At 38.5% G+C, this 23,571-nt stretch overlaps 7 protein-coding genes across 10 annotated transcripts; 3 read left to right on the top strand and 4 right to left on the bottom strand.

Annotated features, from left to right (window-relative positions):
* Nucleotides 1–1,415, bottom strand: LOC149385385 (uncharacterized). The gene is made up of 2 exons (XM_089626319.1): nucleotides 806–1,415; nucleotides 1–710 (listed from the first exon to the last, which is right to left on the bottom strand). The coding sequence occupies exons 1-2, from the start codon at nucleotides 1,413–1,415 to the stop codon at nucleotides 1–3; spliced, it is 1,320 nt and encodes a 439-aa protein (XP_089482445.1).
* A 2,770-nt stretch (nucleotides 1,416–4,185) lies between these two features.
* On the top strand, nucleotides 4,186–5,992 carry LOC149385384 (V-type proton ATPase subunit e1). The gene is made up of 4 exons (XM_089627480.1): nucleotides 4,186–4,309; nucleotides 4,400–4,548; nucleotides 5,182–5,229; nucleotides 5,617–5,992. Exons 2-4 carry the CDS (start codon nucleotides 4,451–4,453, stop codon nucleotides 5,681–5,683), a joined length of 213 nt encoding a protein of 70 aa, XP_089483606.1. The 5' UTR covers nucleotides 4,186–4,309; nucleotides 4,400–4,450; the 3' UTR covers nucleotides 5,684–5,992.
* A 111-nt stretch (nucleotides 5,993–6,103) lies between these two features.
* Nucleotides 6,104–6,729, top strand: LOC149385383 (uncharacterized). The gene has a single exon (XM_089627399.1). The coding sequence runs from the start codon at nucleotides 6,394–6,396 to the stop codon at nucleotides 6,673–6,675; it is 282 nt and encodes a 93-aa protein (XP_089483525.1). The 5' UTR covers nucleotides 6,104–6,393; the 3' UTR covers nucleotides 6,676–6,729.
* Nucleotides 6,730–6,842: 113 nt separating this feature from the next.
* Nucleotides 6,843–9,287, bottom strand: LOC149385382 (mannan endo-1,4-beta-mannosidase 6-like). Its single transcript, XM_089627398.1, has 5 exons — nucleotides 8,617–9,287; nucleotides 8,250–8,450; nucleotides 8,042–8,164; nucleotides 7,547–7,758; nucleotides 6,843–7,463 (listed from the first exon to the last, which is right to left on the bottom strand). The coding sequence occupies exons 1-5, from the start codon at nucleotides 8,989–8,991 to the stop codon at nucleotides 7,067–7,069; spliced, it is 1,308 nt and encodes a 435-aa protein (XP_089483524.1). The 5' UTR covers nucleotides 8,992–9,287; the 3' UTR covers nucleotides 6,843–7,066.
* A 558-nt stretch (nucleotides 9,288–9,845) lies between these two features.
* Nucleotides 9,846–10,635, bottom strand: BAG5 (BCL-2-associated athanogene 5). Its single transcript, XM_089625598.1, has one exon. The coding sequence runs from the start codon at nucleotides 10,563–10,565 to the stop codon at nucleotides 10,029–10,031; it is 537 nt and encodes a 178-aa protein (XP_089481724.1). The 5' UTR covers nucleotides 10,566–10,635; the 3' UTR covers nucleotides 9,846–10,028.
* Nucleotides 10,636–10,984: 349 nt separating this feature from the next.
* LOC149385380 (fumarylacetoacetase) lies at nucleotides 10,985–15,082 on the bottom strand. The gene is made up of 14 exons (XM_089625597.1): nucleotides 14,796–15,082; nucleotides 14,580–14,658; nucleotides 14,436–14,494; nucleotides 14,223–14,347; nucleotides 14,041–14,115; nucleotides 12,838–12,913; nucleotides 12,645–12,744; nucleotides 12,508–12,567; nucleotides 12,356–12,426; nucleotides 12,190–12,252; nucleotides 12,035–12,099; nucleotides 11,704–11,800; nucleotides 11,488–11,613; nucleotides 10,985–11,250 (listed from the first exon to the last, which is right to left on the bottom strand). Exons 1-14 carry the CDS (start codon nucleotides 15,003–15,005, stop codon nucleotides 11,191–11,193), a joined length of 1,266 nt encoding a protein of 421 aa, XP_089481723.1. The 5' UTR covers nucleotides 15,006–15,082; the 3' UTR covers nucleotides 10,985–11,190.
* Nucleotides 15,083–19,389: 4,307 nt separating this feature from the next.
* Nucleotides 19,390–23,074, top strand: RAP74 (transcription initiation factor IIF subunit alpha RAP74). 4 transcript variants are annotated; one of them, XM_089626625.1, is made up of 9 exons: nucleotides 19,390–19,765; nucleotides 19,953–20,111; nucleotides 20,358–20,503; nucleotides 20,641–21,008; nucleotides 21,466–21,584; nucleotides 21,856–21,981; nucleotides 22,151–22,348; nucleotides 22,469–22,675; nucleotides 22,762–23,074. In XM_089626625.1, the coding sequence occupies exons 1-9, from the start codon at nucleotides 19,595–19,597 to the stop codon at nucleotides 22,849–22,851; spliced, it is 1,584 nt and encodes a 527-aa protein (XP_089482751.1). In that variant the 5' UTR covers nucleotides 19,390–19,594; the 3' UTR covers nucleotides 22,852–23,074. The 4 variants fall into 4 exon arrangements, with proteins under 4 accessions (XP_089482751.1, XP_089482750.1, XP_089482749.1 ...); XM_089626624.1 differs by having other exon boundaries at nucleotides 22,463–22,675; XM_089626623.1 differs by having other exon boundaries at nucleotides 22,151–22,363.
* Nucleotides 23,075–23,571: the final 497 nt, after the last annotated feature.

Below are 23,571 nucleotides of genomic sequence, written 5' to 3'. Positions count from 1 at the left end.
CTAGAATCTGGAATTTAAACAAGTCTCATATACGGATCTACCTGTAGGAGTTGCACTCAATTTGGAATCATCCCACCATTGACTACTGAACATCGTCCTCAACGCAGCTCTCTTCTCTCGGAGACTTTTGAGAGCTAGATAGTTCGTGGCAAATCTTGTTGCACCGGGACGGATGATTTCACCTGGCGATGTCTCCCGTAACTTGGACAACACAGTGATGTGGTTGTAGATGAACTTAGTCGCATCCCTCGCAGCTTTGATAGTATGCTTAACACTATCTCTCTTCCCAATATCTTCAAACATAAGATCTAGACAATGTGCGGCGCAAGGTGTCCAGTACACATGGTACTTTCGTTGTAATTTCAACCCGGCACTCTTGTAGTTCGAACCGTTGTCGGTCACAACTTGGACGACATTGTGTTTTCCGATTTCTTTGAGCACTGTCCTCAATATTCCGTAGATGTAGTCCCATGTTTTCGTATGCTTTGACGCATCAACGGACTTTAAGAACACCGTTGCACCAGCACAATAAACCATAATGTTTATGATGCTCAGTCTGGTCGGCCCCGTCCAACCATCAGTGAGTATGGTGCATCCGTATTTTACCCACCGCTTCTTTTGTTCTTCAAGGTAGTTCTCCGCGTCTGCAACCTCCATATCAAGGTACTTGTTATGAATTTCATACGGAGTTGGTATAGAAACGCCTGGACCTGCAATATGCCAATATACATCATGTTAACGTTTCAAGAACACATGCGATTCGACAATATAAAAGTACAATTACTTATCACGAATTAAGGATTACCTAGATATTGAGCGGACGCTATCATGTTTTTGAACTCATGCGAGGCGGCCTTACTCGCCGGCACATGTTGGTGAACAAAAAATTTTGTTATGTGTCTTCCGAGCCACGTTTTCTTCTTCGGATCAACTATCTCATCAATTTTTGTTTGCTTCGCGCTCGCTGACTTATATAATGATGGAGCAGCTGGTGGAGATTTTGCCGTAGAACCACTGCCGGGTCCCGACATCATCCGAGCCTCCCATTCCGTCTTAGCTGCCTCTTTTCTTGACCTCTTCATAACTGCTCGTAATTGCGCTTCGTAGTCTTCTTCTTCTGATTCTTCCACGCCAACATTTTTAGTCAATGTCTTGTGAAGCGTAGAATCCAACGACTGTTTGCTCTTCTTTTTTACGACATTGCCTTGAAGTAAAGCTTGCATCTTTGTTTTCACTTCAGGAGGGACTTTCTCACAGAATTTGACACTCCTCGTTGGGTCTACATGGGCTAGGTGGTTTTTCACTCTCATGATGCCGCCACCTCCCATAATGTGCTCGCAAAATATGCTCTGGTGGCCGCTACGTTTTCCGGGAATGGGTGTGCAATACTTCCTAGCTGGGTCGAGGGCCGACATTCTTGCAACTTGTAATCTACAAATTAACAAATAACATTTACAACATAATTCGGATTAATTATAAACATGAACACAAACTCTAAAATTAAAAACAATTCATAACAATATACCATAAATAAATAAAATTAAAAACAAGTCACAAAATTTCTTCATAAATCAAGAAACAAGTTAACATAACCTTAATCACTAACTAATCACAAAATTACCTAATAATTCGGATTAAATCCAAAAAAAATTACAAACATCAACACAAAAACTCTAAAATTAAAAACAAGTCACAAAATTTCTTCATAAATCAATAAACAAGTTCATCATAACCTTAATCATCACTAACTAATCACAAAATTACCAAATAATTCGGATTAAATCCAAAAAAAATTACAAACATCAACACAAAAATTCTAAAATTAAAAACAAGTCACAAAATTTCTTCATAAATAAATAAACAAGTTCATCATAACATTAATCATCACTACCTAATCACAAAATTACCAAATAATTCGGATTAAATCCAAAAAAATTACAAACATCAACACAAAATTAAATCAACACTATATCAATGCTCACAACTATCAATTTATACTTAATCTTCAAAAATTATCAAGAAATTTCCAAGGTTTAAACTCAAAATCATAAATAAATAAATAAAAAAAAAATTGGTCGGGAAGTCGTTTACCGGGGGGATCTGGGCAGCTTTGGCCTTCGGCGTGTCGGGAAATGGGCGAGACGGCGGGATCCGGCCGGGAAGCTGGAAAATTTGCTCTGGGTCGCGCCGGGATTTGGTCTCGAGCTTACCGTCCAAATGATTTTTTTTTAGGTTAACCGGGTATTTATACCCGGTTTTTTTTTTTTTTTAGCTGGACCCGACCGGGAAGTGGGAACCGGATTCCTACTCGGATCCCGGTCCGGTTCCCCCGGAACCACCGGAAAACTCCGATTTTGGTGATTCCGGTGCCGAGTAGCTTCAAAAAGGGGGAACCGGACCTGTTCCCGTCCGATTCCCCCGGGATTTAAATCCTTGGCTAATACTAGTTGGTGGTACTGGAATTCCTCGGTAACCATCCTTACATTTATGTGTTTATTCGCACAGTTAATCATATGCAAAAACACTAGTCCGATATAATTCTATTCTTTATTATCTCACATAGTCAATTTTTTCCCTTTTTATCATTACAATATATATTTTCAAAATTTTGTTTTTAGTAATTGATGTAATTTTTTCTATAGTATTTTTTTATCATAAATAATTTTGTAAACAATATACAAAATTTAAATGAAGTCAAACACAATAAAAAAAATTAAAAAAATTATGTAAATATCAAGAAAAGTTATTAATTATAACTTAAAAAAATATTATCGTAATAAATGTTTTAACCATATTATTCTTGCGATTGGTTTTCAAAAAATAATACTAGATGCAATTTCTCCAATTATTTATAGCTTGCTAGACCTAAGTTAGTTTACTGTTTTTATTTATATAACTATATGCTAAAGTACCCAAATTTAAATAAAAATAAAAGGGATTATTCCTATTCTATGACTTATACCAAGATTTTGGACCAAAATCTACTAAACCCAAATAAATCCTAAATTATGACAACCTCTTTTCACTAAATACAAAAATACCCTTACTTTTAATAACATTTGATTTTCTTTCTTATTTAATTATTTGACTTTCTTTTTTTATTTGTGCATTAATAGGATGAGTTATTCACGTCACTCTCTCTTCCCTCTCTTTTCCTGCGCATTTCATATCTCCATGTTTTCTCTCATGTCTCTCTCTTTGCTTCAACTCAAGAAAATAAGGTTTGGATTCAACTCTCTTCCACTCTCTCTTTTCGTTTTTCAGTTCGTCATCTTTGTTTGAGTTCATCTTTTTTTAAGTCGTTGAATTTCTGTGTTTTTTGAAGTTAAAAAACAAAGAAAAAAACGATTCTCGCGATTTTGGAAAATTTTGAAGGTTTCTGAAAATTTCTGGGTATTCGTTGAAGATTTATTGACATTGATGTCAATAAATATGCATTTTTATTGACATTTATGTCAATAAATCTTCAACGATTCTGGGAAATTCCTTTGAAGATTTATTGACATTACGTTGAAGATTTATTTACATTAATGTAATGTCAATAAATCTTCAACGTTTCTGGAAAATTCCTTTGAAGATTTATTGACATTGATGTCAATAAATATGCATTTTTATTGACATCAACGTCAATAAATCTTCAACGAAAACCCAGAAATTTTCAAAAAATTTTCAAAATTATCCAGAATCCCGAGAATCATTTTTTCTTTGTTTTTTAACTTTAAAAACCACAAAAATTCTACGTGGAATCCATGGCGGGCTGTTTCGGTGGACACTTCGAGGTCGCCGCCGTCGGGATGACCATGGACTGCTCTCCGACGGCCATGACCGTCGTTCCCAAGAGCTTCAGCGTTGGAGATTCCCAGGGCTGCTCTCCGGGTTTTTGTAATGATGTTTGTTTTCATAATATAAACTAAATAATTGTTTTTGTTTTATTAATTAACTAATAAAAATAAACTAAATATGAAGGATAAATATGTAATTACTCATTTCATTAAGTCATAGTTTAGGATTTATTTGAGTTTAGTAGATTTTTGTCCAAAATCATGGTACAAGTCATAGAATAGGAATAATCCCAAAATAAAATAAAAATCTAAGACGAACAACAAGAGAAGAAGCGAGAGTTTGGGGTTTAGTTGTTTTTACCGAGCAGGCTGGCAGGGGAACCAAATGGGCCTTATTAGAAGTTGGCCCAACATTGATCATGAATGGCAACATGGCAAGATCTACTTCATAATCATAATATCATCACATTGAACCAGAAACTTGGTCCCTGAACGACGAAGACGACGATCGTAGTGTCAAAGTCCAGGTACGTCTTCCGCGATTTATCTTGAAATTTCATCGTCTGATCGGAATCTCGTTGAATTCACTGATAAAATACGAGGATTCGAATGAGCAGATCAGCTAATTGGGGCAAGTAAGGGATTAGAACCAGATAAGAGAGGAGGCGATGGGTTTCGTCGTGACAACCCTAATCTTTGCTGTCGTGGGAATAATCGCTTCTCTTTTGGTCAGAATCTGCTTCAGCAGAGGAGCGTCCACTAATTTGTACGTATAAGAGTATATATAAATAATGCGTGTTAATTTTTTTAACGATCCTAATCAAAGATCTAATATTTTTCCACTCGTACAATGTTTGATTGCGATGTGATTTTGATCACAGTTATGCGCCTGATCAGATTGGTGTTACGCTCTCTAGTACGGTTGTAGATAGAGTGAATTCTTAGGCAGATTAATATAATATGACCGGTCAGAAACTAGGTCCGTGAATTGAAGTGGGTGGTCTAAGAACTGTTGAACTTTAGGGTTTATCGTTTCCTGTTTTGGGCGGTTCTTGATTTTGGTTTTGAGACTCGGTAATATGTGTGAATCGATTCCGTCGCTGTATATCTAATGCCAGATGATCTGTAGCTGTGTAGGTGTTCCCGATTAAGACAAATTAGGAGTTTTGTTAGAGAGAAACATTGGTCAGCCACTCTAGTTTGCGTAATCTTCAATAGTATAGTCAAATTGAGCTCTTAAATATCACGGCCCTATCATGTTGCTAACGATATTCCTATGGGGTTATCGAATCTGTGTTGATGTAAACATGAATGAGAAGGAAGCTCTGGTTTTAGGACTTCCAATATTCTGTATATCTATGATCTAAACTCGTAACTTTTTTTTTTTTTTTTTTGACAGGCTTCACTTGACACTGGTTGTCACAGCTGTAGTGTGCTGTTGGATGATGTAAGTTGTGTTTGTTTGCTTCTCCTTTTTGCATTGATTTTTGACACTTTGCTGTTCAAATTTGACATCCAATAAGGATATAAGGGCACATTTTGATTTCAATAACACAAATGCAATTTAATACCTGATAGCATAAACTTGACAACAATTGGCTGCAATGGTATTATAAATCACCCTAGAGAGAATTTTCTTGATCTTATATAAGGATTTCCGGAACTATATTTTATAGACCATTCTTTCCGAAAGTATGATCATGCTGTTTAAACTATAGGATTGAGCATTGTTGAAATAAAACAGAGGAATTTTGAGCTCATGAAAACTCTAATTCCCAGATTAGTGTGTTTTTAGATTATGTACTCACTGTTGCATCTATTTTTTTTCCATTAGGTGGGCGATTGTTTACATTGCGCAAATGAATCCACTAATTGTACCGATCTTGAGCGAAGGAGAATAAAGTCGTAAATGAAGGAATACACCTCAAGTTTATGTTCAATTGATATGATGTTTCATTGAGATACTCCAGGGAAACCATTTATAATGTTTATTCAAAGTCCATTTCGGGTTTAGGTGTGTATTTTCCGGAAGAGAATTGGATTGCCATGCCATATCAGCTTATTAGCTTTTCATAATTTATTTTTTGCCTCCCTATAATATCACTATTCGTTCAGTTTATTCTTGGAAACAAGTCGATCACTATGTGCCTTTGTATGTAAACTATGTGCCTTTGAGCATCTGAGTGAAATAAAAAAAGATTGATCCTGGAGCTTTGTGTATGATTAAAAAATAAGCGTTGCAGTATTATTTCTTCCCCTTAATTATTTATTATCTGTTCTTATCTACTTCACGAGTGAATGACCTCGGAAACATCAAGCAAGGATCGATCAAATGACAAAAACACCCCTGGAGAATTCCATTTTGTCTCACCCATTTAAGACGACTCTGTGCGTATGACTTTGAGGTGTTCACACACCCCTTGTAAAGAAGCAGAAATGGTAAGAAAGTCCACGAGAAGATGATAATATTTGTGCAACCCGAGAGAAGTGGCATTGAATATGTCATTAAATGAGAAGGCAGAGAAGAACTAAAACGATGCTTCTCTTTCTCACATCACGCTTATAAAACACTGGTGAAACTAGCAAGACAAGAAATGCAAAAACCACAGGCATGGCGAGAATGATGATGATGGTGTTGTGGCTAATAGTGTCTCCAGCGATAATAATGGCGTGTCCTAACGAAGGAAGCAAATGCCGAGACTGCATAGCGAAGCAGATGAAGTGTGAGTGTCCGGCGTGCTCGCCGCTGCTCCAGTGCGTGGCGCGGTGCCTCTGGGCCGGCACTTCCAAGCCCGTCTGTGTCAAGAGATGTGACTGTGCTCACTCCAAACCCAAGCTCTCAGACTGCAAAAAGTGCATCTCCAAGTGCAAGTGTAGCTGCATGGTTTCCTAGATATGTTGTCTTTGAATTTGCTCCTTTTTTTATTTCTGCTGAGATTTGAGTTGCTTGGAAATCTTGTGTACTTGGGTTTTAGCTTCTTGAAATATATGTGGAAACTAAATGAAGTTAGTGTAACGCATGAATAAAGGATGAAGCCGAAGAGATGTGCAATATTGAACTTGTACTGCAAGAATTCACACACTTCATTACCTGTTTGAGAAAGTTTTCACTATTACTATTACACCCATTGTTTAGCTTTTAGCTTGGATTATTGAACTTGTATTTCCATCGTCGATAAAAAAAAATTCTATGGAATCAAGCAACAAGACCTGTTTTTAAGCTATGCAAAAAAAAAAAAAAGTTTACATTCACTCACACTATGTATCATTTTTTCAATCCCATCTTATGCCCTAAATCCACAAGGATCTTCTCCAACAACTTGGTCGCCGGAGAAAAGATTTCTTAGTCTGCAAGATTGTCTCTTTATCAACTCATACGTGGAAGGAAAACGCCAAGCCACGATCGAAAACTGGTCGGAATACTCTTCGACGCCTTCGACCAAGAGCTGCCAGATCAGAGCTCCGGCCCCGGCTCTGCCGTTTTTCGCCGACTCATACACTCTGTCGTAGACCGTCTTTAACAGAACGTTCATGTCTTCTACTTTGTTGTTTGTGCGTAGAGACGATCCGACCTCAGTGAACAGAACCGGCTTCTTCAGCGAAGTCTCTCCGTCGCTGATGTGAGAGTCGACCCAGTGCGAAAGAAACTTTGCCTTGCTCTCCAAGTCACCTTCTTGAATCCTAAACCAAAGGCAAAATAATCAGTTGTTGGTATAAGAAATATGCATTACGAGAGAGAGTTGGGAGAGTTTTTTTTTTCTGACCAGCTGTCGGGGTAGGCGTGAACAGAGGCGAAATCGATGTTCTCGATCGCAGAGTTTTGAATGAAATCGGAGCCGAGTTTGGCGGCCCATTCTCCGGGATTCACGGTGGACTTCTCGGTGGTTTTCGTGCCGTAAAAGCCTTCAAGCCCAACAGTTAGGAGGTGGTTCTTGTCCAGGCTTTTCACATAACCAGCCATCTCTGCAATCCATGCCTGTCCAAGAACAGAATACCCTTGAGACTTTGGCTACGTCGAAACTCGGATTTTACGATTTGACTCAAAATCCACAGTGTGTTGATTTGTTTGGGTCTTCATTTTCCACACATTTAAAAAAAAATTGAAATCTTAATTTTAGTATCGTTTGCGTTTTTCCATAATCCAAACTAACACAAGAAAAAGTAGAATGAATTATCAATTTTTCAGGTTCCAAACATATTATGAACGCTTGGGGATTATTTTCAATTTTTCTTGTGCTCAATGATGGATAGATATTGACCTGAAGAACCGGAGCGGATGAATTGGAAGAACACCTGGGCTCGTTGATAAGCTCCCAAGCAAAGATGGCCGGTTCTTCCGAGTACTTCACTCCCGTGAATGAATTCTTACGCGTTAAAATCGCCTGCACAGTTCACAAACCAATCGGCTTGGATTACTTCTAATAATTACTTGATATAATACACTATTCTCTTCTCTTCTATTCCTACCTTGATATAGGCCTTGTAGAAGTCTTTGATGACAGGGTGAGAGAAGAAAGAGTCGTCAGAAGATGACACGTCACCGGCTCCGGTCTCCTCCGCCCACCGGACGTACTGGTCTTTCCCGCCATAGGCGTTCAGATTGTTGACCAGGCTCAGAATCAGCCTCACCTTGTTCTTCCTCGCTTCCACGATCACGTAGTCCAACGCCTGAGTTTTCCCAAAAAGGAAAAAAAAGTCAACCCATAAATTTTCCATGCTCACATTTAAAAAAATTATTTATAGCAAAAGCCAAGCATTTTCTGTCAGGTTGATAATGAAAGCCAAAGAGTTGTGGAAGCAAAAGAGTCCAAATTTTTATTATTGCTTTACTTACTCGAAAGACTTTGTGGTTGAAGACTCCGGGGGAGGTCTGGAGAGAGGAGGGCTGAGCGCCGTCGCTGAAAGCCCAAGTCCGGCAGACGGTGAGGCCCATCTTGGAGCCCATTTTGAGCATCTTAGCCACTTTGGGCCGCGACGAAGCCCAAATGCTCTTCTCCATCAGCCAGTACGAGTTCCACCCGTTGACGTACATCGGCGTCTCTTCGCCGGAGACCACGAAGTGGGTCTCTTTTACGCCGACGAAGCCCATCGACGGCTGCCACATCACCGGCAAGCTGACGTGGTCGTTGAAGTTGAAGTACAGAAGAGATGTTATTGAGATCATTCCCAGAAGTGGATACACAACTCTGTCTCTCCACTCTCTCTCCATCTTTTTTTTTTTCTTCTTTGTTGCTTTAGGCTTACGTTAGAACTTAGAACTTAGAACCGAACCGAGATTTGTCGTCTGTGTTTTTTGTTTTTTTTTTTCCTTCTTCTTTTCTCTGCGTGTCTTTCCTTCTTTCTCAACAGCTTTTCTGGCGTGCGACTGTTTTGAAAGCGAGCGTATTAATGGCGGTAATATTATTGTTGTGTTATGTTACGTACGCGCCTGCCGACAAGTTCTGAATCCTGATTTCAGGTACGTGCTGGTCTACTCACCTTACGCAGTTCAGCCACTCGCTGCGTGCCACGTGGCTTCGATTCATAGTCAATTGTGGTCAAATGACGTGCTGAATTAGTTTAGTTGCTTAAAAACGTTGGCGTGTTGTGTTAATAGTTTCCATTATAAAAAAAATAAAAAATAAAAAGTGGTCTATATGCAGTCAAAACATTTTCAACGGTTCATAAGTTAGAGAAAGAAAAAGGAAAAGCATTATCAACAGTAAGTCAGTGAGTGATTGAGACATTGAAGAGAAAGGAGAAGTTTGATAAAATCTGTAAAACAAATAGTTAATTAGGTTTACGAGTCACCTACCATGGTTGAGGGCATCACTGTAAATTTCATTGTGTTTCTTTCTTTAATTTCCTTTTTCTGTGTATTGAACACCCGAATTGCGTTTACATACATAAAATCTAAGTGCCGTATGTACCAGACCAGACCAGACGTCTTTATAGGAAAACGAAGGACGGGTTAAAAAAATGGCAAATCATAATCAATCAACAGATGGTATCTTGTATGATTAGTGCATGAGTCATGACTCGTAAGAGACAAGCTGTCTCTCGAGTTATAGCGAGTGAACGAGAAATAAAACAAGCATTTATTATCTCTATATTATGCCTTATGGCCTTCGTTCTGAATCTGAATACTGCTATGGCATATGTACAAGATAAAGCACGCGCGCATGCCACGTGTCCTCGCATTGAAGAGCACAGACTAGAAGTAGATGGATATGAATTATGAATTATGAAGAAGAAGAAGCACACGATTCAAGGCTGGCTGAGAAACCTACTGAGACAGCGAAACCCGAGATATTGATCGCAGAAAGCCTCTAACTCTTTGCCTCCTCTCTCCAAACAAACCTGCTCCTCAATCTCCGCCATAAAGTCGCTCCAGTCGCCGGCGGCGAAATCTCTGATATCGGCCTCGGAGACGGCGTCGAGGATCTCCTGAAGGCCTACGATCCGACGGCTGACCTTCCTCCGGGCGTCCCTCACCGCCGGATCGCGGCCGGGGACGGCGTCGAGATTCAGAAGCAAAGCCATCAGAGCCTCGTTCATCCTCACGCGCTCACGCGCGTCGCTTCTCACCGCGTCAACAGTCTCCTGGCGCTGGATCGCGCGCTCGAGCTCGTCGGCGGCGGAGTCCGCGGCGGCGATTTTCTCGTAGAGGCCGCGAGACGCATGGGCTCTGTAGGCCGACTGGATTTTGGAAGCCGCTGCGGCGGGGTCGGAGGAAGGGGTAGTTTGGTCCATTCGGTGGGTTGTTGAGGACGAGGCAAAGGTGAATCTGACGGAGGACTTCATTATCTTTTTAGTGAGATGAGATCATGAGGCTGAGATATCTAGTGGGTTTTCTCTTTTCTGTTTTTTTAAATGGGAATGGTTGTTTTTAGCGGACTGTTTAGAGGTTTCTTGAATTGTCTTGGCGGGTAACGGACATTTTTTTTTTTTTGACGGAGCGATTGCTTTTGGCATATTCAAAGAAAACAAAAGTAAAGCTGAAAAGTAATGCAAGACTCGGGGTTTGGAATGGATAAAGGTATGTTGCCTCGGACCAGTCAGGCTCAAATATGGGACAGAGTCGCCAAAATCCACTGAAGTTCGAAGTGTCGTTCTTTGGACACACTCTTCTTGTTTCAGTTTTAAGTTTCTCTTCGATTCTATAGACTACAAAATGCCTTTTGGCTGATTTGGTTGGACACACAGACATAAAAGCTCGAGACTAGACAGAAATCAGTTCCCATTACGTAATTGCGTATACATGAAACGAGCAGATAAATGGGACCATAAAATCCATACGAAGAATCGCACTAGAATACTAATGTTATGTGATTAGTCTTTTTTTTTTCCCTTCTTTTTTTATTCGTTGCTGGGTGATTAGTTATTCCTCCACTAAACTCTCCAGTAATGCAGAGCTAAAGCAACACCCTCAGGGCGAAGGAACAATCTTCCCCGCGCATGTCCCGAATCCGACTTTGTATCCATCACCCTGCAATGGTCAAAACGTGTCAGAGGTCAATAAAAATGTTTATATGTATATATATATATATATATGGCACACAACATGATGATATCTTGATACAGAAACTGAAACGATTTCTTATTGCTTCAATTGTGGACGCGTGCTTGATAAATAGAGGGTCCATAATTTTCAGTCATCTGCGTTTCGATTCTGGAAACACTCCCTTGGAGAAAATAATTTATTGCTTCGAGATCAGAAACAAACCTTGGAAAAGCCAGTGAAGACGACCTCGTCTCCGTCTTCGAGGAATTTACGGACAACGCCATTCAAAGACAGCGGCTTCTGTCCATTCCATGTCAACTCCAGCAAGCATCCGTAAGATTCAGGCTCCTATTTCGAGATACACAGTCCTCGTTATCTTTCTTTATCAAACATCTAAATTATAAATAAATAAAATACTGAAGTGTAACAAAACCATACAGGTCCACTGATAGTGCCCGTTCCCAGGAGATCGCCTGGCCGTAAGTTGCAGCCATTAATGGTGTGATGCGCTACCTGCTGAGTCAATGTCCAATACCTGTAATACGAATTCGTAAAATCATATAAAAAGATAATAATGAGCTGTCACGTTTGTGAAACATAGTGCCGAGAATTATATACAAGCATTACTTCCAATCATACCCAACATGAGTAAATAAAAAAAAAAACCATAACCTACGGGAAATCCAGATCTAAAAAACAGTGTAATAAATTAGATTGGCTCATGGTAGTCTAATAAATATTGGCAATGAAAGAACAAACAGTTGCTTACAAGTGGTTGAAGTTACTCCTGGTGACCACACTTGAATCTTTTGCTCCAGCCGGTTTAATCTCAACCTGACAGAAAGAAACCGTTAATTGTATACCCTCAGATTACCATTGGGCATTATTGAAGTTTGGGTTTGGAACCATAAAATTACTGGGTACCTCTAACGAAATGTCATAGTTTTTCGATACCCTTTCAGCAAGGTAGGGCAATGGAGCGGGATCCTGAAAAATATACCATCATCTATTTAGCACACTGAATGTAACACAAAGAAACTCAGGGATTATATGGCTTAATGGTCTATGGTGTTCTGAAATGGCTAATCACCTGTGTGGGAGCATTGCACGAAAAAGGTTCCAAAGCGTCAAGGGTCACAATCCAAGGGGATATTGTAGTGCCTGTGATAATTACATAAGAACTAATTAGCCCAGTCCTGCTACTCTGCCGCTAGATTTAAAGCCTACTGATTCAGTTCTTACTGAAGCTTTTTCCTAGGAACGGCCCGAGAGGAACATATTCCCATGCCTGGATATCTCTGGCTGTCAAAAACAAAAATGTCTTGAATGAGCATGGTTTATAATATCTATGACTTTCAAGATAAACGGAGCATGAGTACCGCTCCAGTCATTCAACAACACAAGTCCAAAGATGTGATCTGCAGCCTCATCAACATCCACTGATTTTCCTAGTTCATTTCCTGGACCAACTACAGCTGCCTACAAATAACACAACTCAGGATAATATCATAAACGCATTTCAAACTCGGAGAAGAAAATACGCCAAATGTAGAAATGACGAACAAGCTTTACCATCTCCAGTTCGAAGTCCAGCTTCAAAGATGGACCAAAATATGGCCGGGGGTTGCTGCCCGGATGACCTTGACCTCTGTCACAAAACCAAAGGTCATAACTTGGATTTATTACTACAAAAAACCATGTGAATGCTGACTAAGAGTATATATTTCCATCTAAATTTCGTCTAGATAAATTCTAGTCAGTCAGTAACAAAAAAAAAAAGCGTATCCATCATTCTCTTGGTGCTTGAATGTAGCGTTGACCATAATCAAACTATAAATACTCAGATAAAAAGAAAATGAATAAACTCCACAAATGATCTAAAACAAAATGCTTTTCAAGGTGCAGGTGCTTCCTACACAGTGACATAATTGCTTTTGATAAGACCCCGGCCAAAAGGGATAGGATAGAATGGAGGAAGCCCAAGAAGATAGTCACATTGAAGATAAAGAAGAGGCTCAAATAGACCGCGTGAAATGCCATTCGAAAAATTCATTTTGGATGGCAGGCTTCGTATGCCGATGCTGGAGAATTTCTTCAGGAAGACTACTAGATATTATACGAATTCAATAAATTACCATTTTCCTTTTAAGTTTATTGTACCATGTTATCAGAATGGGATTGGAAAATGTTGCTTTTTCTGTTAGCGGTTAGAAGAGGGATGAAGGAATGTTATGTGTTGCACAAAAGTTCTGAACAACGGTTATGCAAATAAAAAATTTCCAGCTCTTTTCTTCCTGAATGATATCTGTGTTATCTCTGGTTTAGTCCACCCTCACTCGATACAACCAGAAGCAGGACGTATCACTATTCCCAAAATGCGTTAAGTTTATAGAATTCATAAGGATGCCTAATTTGTAATTTAAATCACAAAATTGAAAAATGGTTAAGAACACGAGATCATATCAGTACATTGTTGTTAATAAAGATAAGAATCATTTAAAAAGGTAATATATCACATGCTTTGAGAGCAATACCGTAGTTATGACCTGTCTATCAATGTCTAAAGTACACTGGATATATAATTTCAGGATGTAAAGAACAGTATTGTTGCTAATTATAGCAATCATTGAATGAGCAAAATACAGCACAGGTATTTAGAGCAATACCAAAGTTCTAACCTATCAATCTAAGTATCTATATTCTTCTACATCCTAAGAATGCAGTGCGAAAACAAGATCTAGAGAACTATAAGAAAATAGATTAACAAATACAGACCTTGGCCGAACAATGTCCGTTCCAGAAATCACAACCGATGATGCTCGTCCGTGATATGCGATAGGAAGGTGAAACCTGTGCACCAAAGAAAACTCTCAGAAACAAGAAAAATAGCACAAAATAGAAAGAAACAAAATAGTGAAGTGTTTAATTCATCCAACATAAACATCAAACAAACATACCAATTTTGTGGCATCGGATTCTCTGGTCCACGAAATATGGTCCCACAATTCTTAGCATGATGCTTAGAGGAAAAGAAATCAGTATAGTCGCCTATAGCCATGGGAATTAGCAACTCCACCTTGCTCTGGTCATATTTACTATTTTTAATCAAATAAAATCAAAATAAAATATCCTTATATAAATCTAATCAAACACCATTAAGCTCCTCTTACCATCGGAATCAATGATTTCTGCCTCAGATTTGCATTATCGCGCAATGTTGGTTCAGTAGCTTCATACCACAAACAAACAACAACGATTCAAGGCCTGTAACAATACACAGAGAATAAATTTAACTTAGAATAGTCACGGATTACATGACAAGAGCTTTTGGAGAGTGCTTCGAGCTTCCTTCCACGCCGGCCTTCCCAGCGCCAAAAATTTGTTCAGATTAGGCTGAAATAAAAAATAAAACAAAAAAAAAAAAAAAATTGAACCGAATCCTAACTTCTCCGACGGAAAATAAAAATTGCAAGAGAATCGAAAAGCCTAAACGTCACTCGTAGATTTCCATGCGAGAGTCCGAACCAAACCTGATGAAAGCAGTCGGAGGATTTTTTGAGGATCGGACCGTCGAATAGCCCAGCGGAGGCGATCTCAGAGAGGTCGAGGACATAGTCACCGATCGCGACGGCCGGCCGAGGAGGCGAGGCCGAGTCAGGCTTGACCACTCCGTACGGAAGGTTCTGGATAGGGAAGTGAGAGTCTGGACCGACTTCGACGAAGGACTTGAGAGAAGCCATGGACGCTCGGAAGGTGCTAAAACAGAGAGGGAAACGGTAAGAGTGTGCGTAGAAAATGACGACTCTGGTCTGGGTATAAATAGATAATGTCTAGCAAACTGTCCGAATCAGTGTAAAAATAAAGTGAATAATTATTATTTTATACATATCATAATTAGTAAAGTAATTTATTTAATTTTAAACTTATCTAAATGGACTGAAGTACATCTCATGATGATTATTAAATTTTTTATGGTAATAATTTATGATTAAGTTCTAAATTGTGAGGTTGTCTAGTCGAAAGTGGTTGATGCTCGTGGGACATAAATTGATGAAGAAAGAAAGTCCGAAAACATCACTTTGTATGAAAATTGTGGTTACTGGTGTACCGGTGATTCTCATGCACGCGTCATCTATTCTTTTTTGAAACTGATGCACGTGTCATCTATTCGTCAACGCTTCTTTTGTCACAATTTAGCCATTTTACATCAAATCTGGCTTTTAACCGGGAAATCGTTCGCTATTTTGTTACTTTTTCTAAATTGGGAATTTTTTTTCCCCTCAAAAAGTAGTAGCTTCATTTCATCATGGCTGTTGGACGGTAACGAAAAAACCGTTTCCGATGATCTATATTTTCGGTGCTTACGAAAACGAAATTTTTTATGCTAAGATCGGAACTTATGTATTATCAGAAGTGGTGATTTTCGATACCATAAAAGTCTTATCGGAAATCAAAGAAAAATTGAGAAGAAAAAAAATTACAGATACTGTTAATGGTAGATTGAATGTGGACCATTGAATTTTACATCCGACGGCCCAGATTTAATAATAATAAAAAAAAAGCCGAACCTGCAGAAACCATTTCTTCCGTTTGGGTCAACTACCATTACCGACATGTATCGAAATTCTTCCTGTCACTTCCGCAAGCACGGAAAATGACAATTTTCGTGAGGCAATTTGAGCAAATGGAAGTCCTTACTCCCGTTATCTTTCGTACCGATAGCCATGATGAGCTTCATTCAATAAAAAAAATTAGTATTCTCAAACTCAGTTGAGAAATCATGAGCTTGAAAAACCTCAAACAACTTGTTCAGCATAGCTCACTTACAACCCAAATGAGCTAGCTCATTAACATTTTTGGAAATCCAAAATAAGTAAAAATCTTCAAAAGCAGAAAATAAATTGCAACAATATTCAAATCTTCCCGACGCTATCCAATCTAGACAAGGAGAAGCTCCGCTGCAAGCTTTGATGAGAACCTCGCTGCCTTTGCGATGAACGAAGCTCAAATCGTTGCGGAATTACGTGGGTTGCCTCAATAAGTCTTTGCTTCAATTTGGATGAAGGTTTGCGGTTTTGTTGTTGTAGGAAATTTTTGGTGGTTTTTGGATAGGTTAAAAGGAAGGGTCGGTTTGGTGTTTTGGGTGGAGTGATAATCGCCACAATAGTTTGTAATTTGAACTATTGATAAGATTGAGGGGGGAATGAAAGACGCCACAATAGTCTATGGAATGAAACTATTGATAAGTCTAGAACTCGAAGAACGCCACAAAGTTATTTGTCTTGATAAGTTCAACGATTTAGAACCTAAGAAATTAGATAGTATTTTCTCACAAAAGTGTTTTCACAAATGTTCATTCATAATCTATCCATTACAAAATAGGTGCTCATGATTTATAGATTCATCAAGAGACTTTTCATAATCCAAAACTGAATATTAATGCATAAATTAAATCTACTTAAACACAATAATAAAAGCTATAATTAAATTAATTGAGAAGAACACAAAACGTCATTTTGAAAGCCTAAACGTCAGAATTCGGCTTAAATCCCGAGATCCCACTTTGTGGGTCTTGTTTACTAGGTCGATTTCACTCAGAAAACACTAGTCTTTTGTTCATTTCGATGATCTCAACATTCTTGAAACTATAGCCCAGTTTGCCCTGCATTAAGCTTCGACCAGCCCTCGAGCATCCACCTGAATCCAAACTTTATGTCGTCCTCTATCGCTCGGCCAAACCAAAATCAACGCCGCCAATTCCGCCTCCAGAGGGGACGCAGCTGAAGCTAGCATCCACTTGGATCCACATCCATTCTTCATTCGGAGGGAGCTTTGGCATTTCCACGGCTGGTCGCCGCCCCGGATCCTCCATCGCCACCCTTTTCATAGCTTTGTTGTATCCTCCGCTTCGTAATTCCACCGATCGAAATTGCTAAATGAGTGCTCCAATTTAATGTCCTTATATAAGAAAATTTGTTGTAACTAGTCAAGTTTGTCATTCTTATTGGGGGAATAGTCCAAGTTTCATTCCATTAAGTAAATAGTCCACATTTTTTGCTCAGACCATAATGCCCTTGGTAAATTCGCGATAAGTTAATTGAATTAACCTACTTGAGTGAGTTAGGTTAATTAATTAACTGATCCATTTGAAATTCTAAAAAAAATTACAAAAATCATAACTTAAGTCAATTGATATTCAAAGCATTCAATTAATTAACCTAATTCCTAATTCAATCATTTAGTAAATTAAATTTACTCACAAAAAAATTCATAACCTAATCTAATTTTTTCAACCAATAAGTTAATTTAATTAACCTAACTCAATTCCGTGAGTTAATTAAATTAACTTATCGCGATTCCCAAATAATCATCGAATCCCTCGCCGAAATCCTCTCTTCCCCGCCGGAAACTCGACTCTGACATCACGGCCTTGGAGGACTGCGATATTCCTCTCCTCGATCGTCGCCGTCGCTCCGGCGCCTAGCTTCGCGTCGTCGGAGACGGAGGCGGCGATTCCGGCAATCTGGAGCTGTGCTTCACCCTGGTTTTCCAGCTCCGGGAGCGAGCGCAAAGGAGAACTACTAGGGCTAGGGCTCCGATGAGGGAGAGAGAGAAGATCGCGATTACCACGTAGAGACCCGATGTTCACCGGGAGAAGAAAGAACGTAGGTGAAGAACAGAGTTTTTTTTAGCGAATTGAACGAGTTTTAGTTAGGAGTAGTTTAAGAAGTGTCTAAATGTTGGGCTATTTACTTAATAAATTGAAACTTGGGCTAGTCCCTTAATTTTGGTGGGTCAATTAGGCTATTGAGCAAAATAGTCCCATATTATAGTATGTATAAAATAAGCGAACACGTATATTTAGTATTAAATTCATTCCGATCTAAATTCGTATTGTTTCTAAGATATTATTCACTGTATTTCATCCTTAAGAAAATTTGGTGTCTAATAGGAAAACTTTCTATTGAATAATTTTGGACTATTTTATCGTTGCTTAAATTTGTATGATTATTATGCTAGTAGCTACGTTAGTGATGAAATTAGCATTAAATATGAAATATAACTTCGAGAATGATAAGAAATAGGGTACTCTAGCTTATTAATCTTTTTAAAACTTAAAACTGTGAGCAAAATCAAACGTTTTAGTAATATTTGGTAATTAGTCAATCTCTATTACAATAAGACAAAATTACCCTTATTTTTTTCCCTCATTCTTTGCCAAAAATAAGTTTAATGAAAATAATGTATCTATACATACTCTCTCTCTCTCTTCGTTGTATTTTTAACCATGACGAAGGTAAAAAAATAATAGCATCACAGTTAATAGCCGAAAATAACTATTGATAGGTTTTTGGAACTAGAAATGTATTAAAATTTATTATCGACTATTTGTTAAAGCAAAAATTTATTCACAGATATTAACGACTATTAACTGTTAATAATTTTTAATGTTTTTGACTTCTGTCCATAGCAAAAATTGTGACGAGAGAGAGAGAGAGATAACTGAGATCTTAATAATTAGTGATTTTGAATAATAAATTGGATTTTATTAATTTTGAAATTAAATTATATCAACTAATCAATAAGGGTAAAAATAGTATAAATCATGTGTCACGTAAATAAAATGATTAGAAATAAAAAAAATTGAAATTGATGATAAAATGAAATTTTTTAAGTTTGAATATGCTTAGTCCATTACAAATTTCTAAGAAATATCTCTCTTTATATAAATTTAAGGATGATGTAGCTAAATACCAATTTAAAATTATGAATTTACAAAATAGTAAAGATTTGTCTTAATATAATGAAATAACCAAAATGTGCAATAATCTGGTTTTAAAATTTTTTTTTATCAAAAGATTAATTATTTTTAAAGTGATAAATTTCTTATAATATTCGTAAAAAAATTTAATCTTGACTGTCAAAAAAATTTCGAAAACGTAAATTTGATTATTTTGCTGAAAAATTGAAACTTTGGATATTTTGCTAATCAATAAGTTTCAAATGATTATTTTGTACCATTTTTTCAAAATTTAATGACCTTTAATGAATTTGAAGCAAAAATATATATAAAGTTAATGAATAATGATCACGAAATTTTTATGCAATTCAGTTCTGTATTTAAGTTCACAAAAAACCCGTAGATACGAAATGAGGTGACCGGGTTAATTATTTAATTTTACGACGGCGATCATTGATGTGATTAAAGCCCAACCAAAGCTGAGAAATACCATTTCCATTTTCCCCTCTGGATCGGCTTTCTTGTTTCGGATTCTCAAGATTAATCGTCAAACCCTAGGCTAGGTCGGACCTCGGAGGAGGAACGAAGATGTCGATGGATTTGGTTTTGAAGCCGTCGTGCAGTGGCTGTGGATCCACCACCGAGCTGTACGGTAGCAATTGTAAGCACATGACTCTCTGCTTGACATGTGGCAAGAACATGGCCGAGAAGCGTGGAAAGTGCTACGATTGCGGTGCCATAGTCACGCGCTTGATTCGGGTTCGTCTTCTTTCCCTCTTCATTCGCTCTAAGGAATTGGGATTTCATTCCATCAAATGATTGTATCTGGCTTTTTTTTTTCCGCGTATCGTCAATTCAAAGTCATTCGATCATTTTTTATGTTGAACCACGCTAGTCTTACTGCGTGATTGTGAATTTATCGGTTTCTTGGCTATTATGGTTCCAGGAATACAACGTTCGTGCGAGCTCAAGCCACGACAAGAACTACTTTATAGGCCGGTTTGTGTCGGGTCTGCCAAGTTTTTCGAGGAAGAAAAATGCCGAGAATCGGTGGTCTCTGCATAAAGAGGGATTGCAAGGACGCCAAGTAACTGATACCTTGAGGGTATACATTTTTATTCTCTGTTTATTTGTGGTATCATTACAACTTAAGCCTTTCTTAGATAGTAGTGACTGAACAGTGAGTTGGTATCATGGAACTAATGGTACTAACCAGAGGGTTTACAGAGGCCTTCCATTATGGTTCATTTTGGACAGTTTCTACTCGGAAGTTATAAATAATATCAAGTATGTCTAAGCATCGCATTTCATCTTGAAATCAAATTAATTATTTTTTGGTGATTTCTAATAGGAGAAGTTCAAGAATAGGCCTTGGAACTTGGAAGATGAAACGGGTCAGTTCCAGTTCCAGGGTCATCTTGAAGGCGCACAATCAGCAACTTACTACTTGCTTGTGATGCAAGGGAAAGAGTTTGCTGCTATTCCTGCCGGCTCATGGTAAATATATCTGACCATGTAATACATTCATTGGTTTGGTAGAAATGCTCGCAGCTCCGTATTTTGAAGTTCTTTACCTCCCGATTCCGGTGTTACTGCGCTATCGTCTCAAAAAGATTATTCGTATGGTTTTTTAGGTACAATTTCAATAAGGTTGCGCAGTACAAGCAACTTACTTTAGAGGAAGCGGAAGAGAAAATGAAGAACAGGAAAAAGACCGCGGACGGGTATCAACGGTGGATGATGAAAGCTGCGAACAACGGAGCGGCCGCGTTTGGTGAAGTGGAGAGAGAGGACAAAGAGAGTGGGACAGGTGGCGGGAGGGGGCGGAAGAAAGCATCAGGGGACGAGGGTGAAGGGAATGTGTCGGACAAAGGGGACGAGGATGACGAAGATGAGGCAGCAAGAAAGAGCAGGCTTGGCTTGAACAAAAAAGGCGGCGATGACGATGATGAAGAAGGTCCAAAGGGAGAGGATTTTGATTTTGATGATGATGTTGAGAAAGGTACATTGATTTTATACTTGTTTAGGCTTTGCTGTAGATAGAAGGCTATTGATTCGCTTCGACTTCCATGCCTAGTGGATCGAATTGTTAGTAAATCAAAATCAATGTTTAAACTTGATCTACAATTGTCACTTTTAAATAACTCTTCATCTCTGCAATGTGGAAAAACAGTTCCATTTCCCACTATTCCCCTCTTTTTATGGACAAGCTACCCACCTTCGGCCATTAACACCAAGTTTTAACCAAAGATCTTAATCGTGTTCTGTATAATTTATTCCATTTGCTCCTATGTTGCCCCCCCTTGCAATAATACCTTTAAGACTTATCACCGCCTTGATCGTTGTGAAGCTCCAAGATATCTCTATTTCAGAAGTGCATTGAGTACACAATCGTTTCTTAGATATATGCAATAAGTTATGCATACTATTGCTTATTCAAATGTGTCAATCTGTTCTAGGTGATGATTGGGAACATGAAGAGATTTTTACAGATGACGACGAACAAGTTGGTAATGACCCGGAAGAAAGGGAAGATCTATTCGCACCAGAAGTTCCAGCACCTCCTGAAATTAAGCAGGTTTGCTAGATACAATATTTGTTTTTGGAAAGAAAGAGATTAAAAGGGTAGCGCCTCCGTTTTTAATAAACTGTACACGATAGAAGACGTATACCTCGATAATCAGATCATTTAGGATTCTGTACATTAAACAAGAAGTGCCGACATATCTCAGCCTTGCTATGCACATCATGTGGCTGCAATTTTTATAAAAAAAAAATAGAGAAGCAAGAACTTTACTGAATTAGGATATGTTTCCTCAGGTGTCCATTTTCACATATGTTAATTTCAGGATGAAGAGGACGAGGATGGTGAAAATGAAGAACTAAGTAAATCAGGAAAAGAGCTGAAGAAGCTGCTGGGCCGTTCTAGTGGGATGTCTGAATCAGATGCAGAAAACGACGACGATGATGATGATGTAAGTTGTCTAATTTGTGGAGATTTTTATGCGTAATGATAGAATCTCCCACCATGGCAAGCACGCGTGTATTATGTAGTATATCACCCGCCATATGATCTATATAACTTCATAAATATCTGATTTGTTGTGAATCTTCTGAAGAGGTGGTTTTCTGGTTTGTGTACAGGAAGAGGACATTGCTCTTACTCCTCCGGTGGCTGTGAAGAAGGAGACCCCAAAAGACGAACCCACCGAAACCACTCCCTCGAAACCCACTTCGTCGTCTGCTAAGGGGACCCCACCAGCCTCCAAATCGGCAAAAGGAAAGCGCAAGAATAACGGCGATGATACCAAGCCATCCAACAACGGTGCACCTCCGAAGAAGGTGAAAACTGAAAATGTATGCCATTTTATTTTTCTTGTCCTCGCTCAGTTCCGGTCTATTTTGTCAGTTCCCATCAAGTTATATTTCTTGGAATATGTTATACGACTTAATCAGGAACAGAAGACTTCGGAGCCTCAATCCTCCTCGAAAAGCATCACGTCTTCTGTGAAGGGTACAATACAGTCTTCGGCTAAGCCGGCGGCGCCGGCGTCATCGTCCACTGGTCCAGTCACGGAAGCAGAGATCAGAGCTGTTTTTCTGCAACAGACTCCGGTGACTACGCAGGATCTTGTTGCTAGGTTCAAGGCCAGATTAAGGTGTTCTGAGGTAGTGATTCACTTGCCCTTGCTCACTAACACTATTATGCTTTTATTGGAAGGATAATTCATCCTTTGTTTCTTTATACTCTGCAGGAGAAGAATGCTTTTGCTGAGATCCTCAGGAGAATATCCAAGATTCAGAGGATAAGCGGATCTAATTTTGTTGTGTTGAGGGAAAAGTGATTCTCATATACATATGCTCAAACTTTTCCGGTTGTTAGATTGGGGTGATTGACAGACACCACAATTGGCAAGTATGGAATAACAGGACCGTTTTTATTTGGACGGTAAATTCGTGTATACCTACCATGCTACTCTAAATCCTGTAAGCTTGAGTCGTGCCTATAACGAAGATATATAGTCAGTCAGTTGCATGGATTAAATTTCCAGATGACTGTTTTACGCATTCCAGTCTTAGCTCTCATAACTCTTCAGGTCATGATCGTTGATATGGTAAAACTTAGTCGTGGAAACGTTAGATCTTTCATATGAAATCCAAACGAAATCTATCAAGTTGCATCATAGCATAAAACAATTTCCATTATGTTTAAAGCATGTGAAAAAACTCCACCAGGAAAACAATCGAAGCATGCATATATAAGGCACGCCTCTCTCTCTCTCTCTCGACTTCCTATGGTCATCCATAGATCTGTATTGCACGTGAAAGAAAAAAAAAAAATTAGTACATAGTTTCGTTCATAATTACACATTAAAATGTATTACTTTTTTTAAAAAAATATTATCTGTTGTTTGACAACGGGGAAACAAATATGTCAATGAACAGATTGTAGGACAATCATGCTCTAAAGGTCTTTAATTATCCTTAACCACCAGGGTTTGATTCCGCAGCATCATTTTAGTAGTTGTTGTTTTTTTTTTTTTTTTTTTTTTTTTTTTTTTTTA

This window comes from Urtica dioica, chromosome 9, assembly GCF_054948205.1.
Source record: "Urtica dioica subsp. dioica isolate 48M chromosome 9, U.dioica_male_clone48M_v1_H2, whole genome shotgun sequence".
Taxonomy (NCBI): domain Eukaryota; kingdom Viridiplantae; phylum Streptophyta; class Magnoliopsida; order Rosales; family Urticaceae; genus Urtica; species Urtica dioica.
Note: the sequence above shows the minus strand (reverse complement) of the source record. Positions and strands in the feature narration are given on the sequence as shown.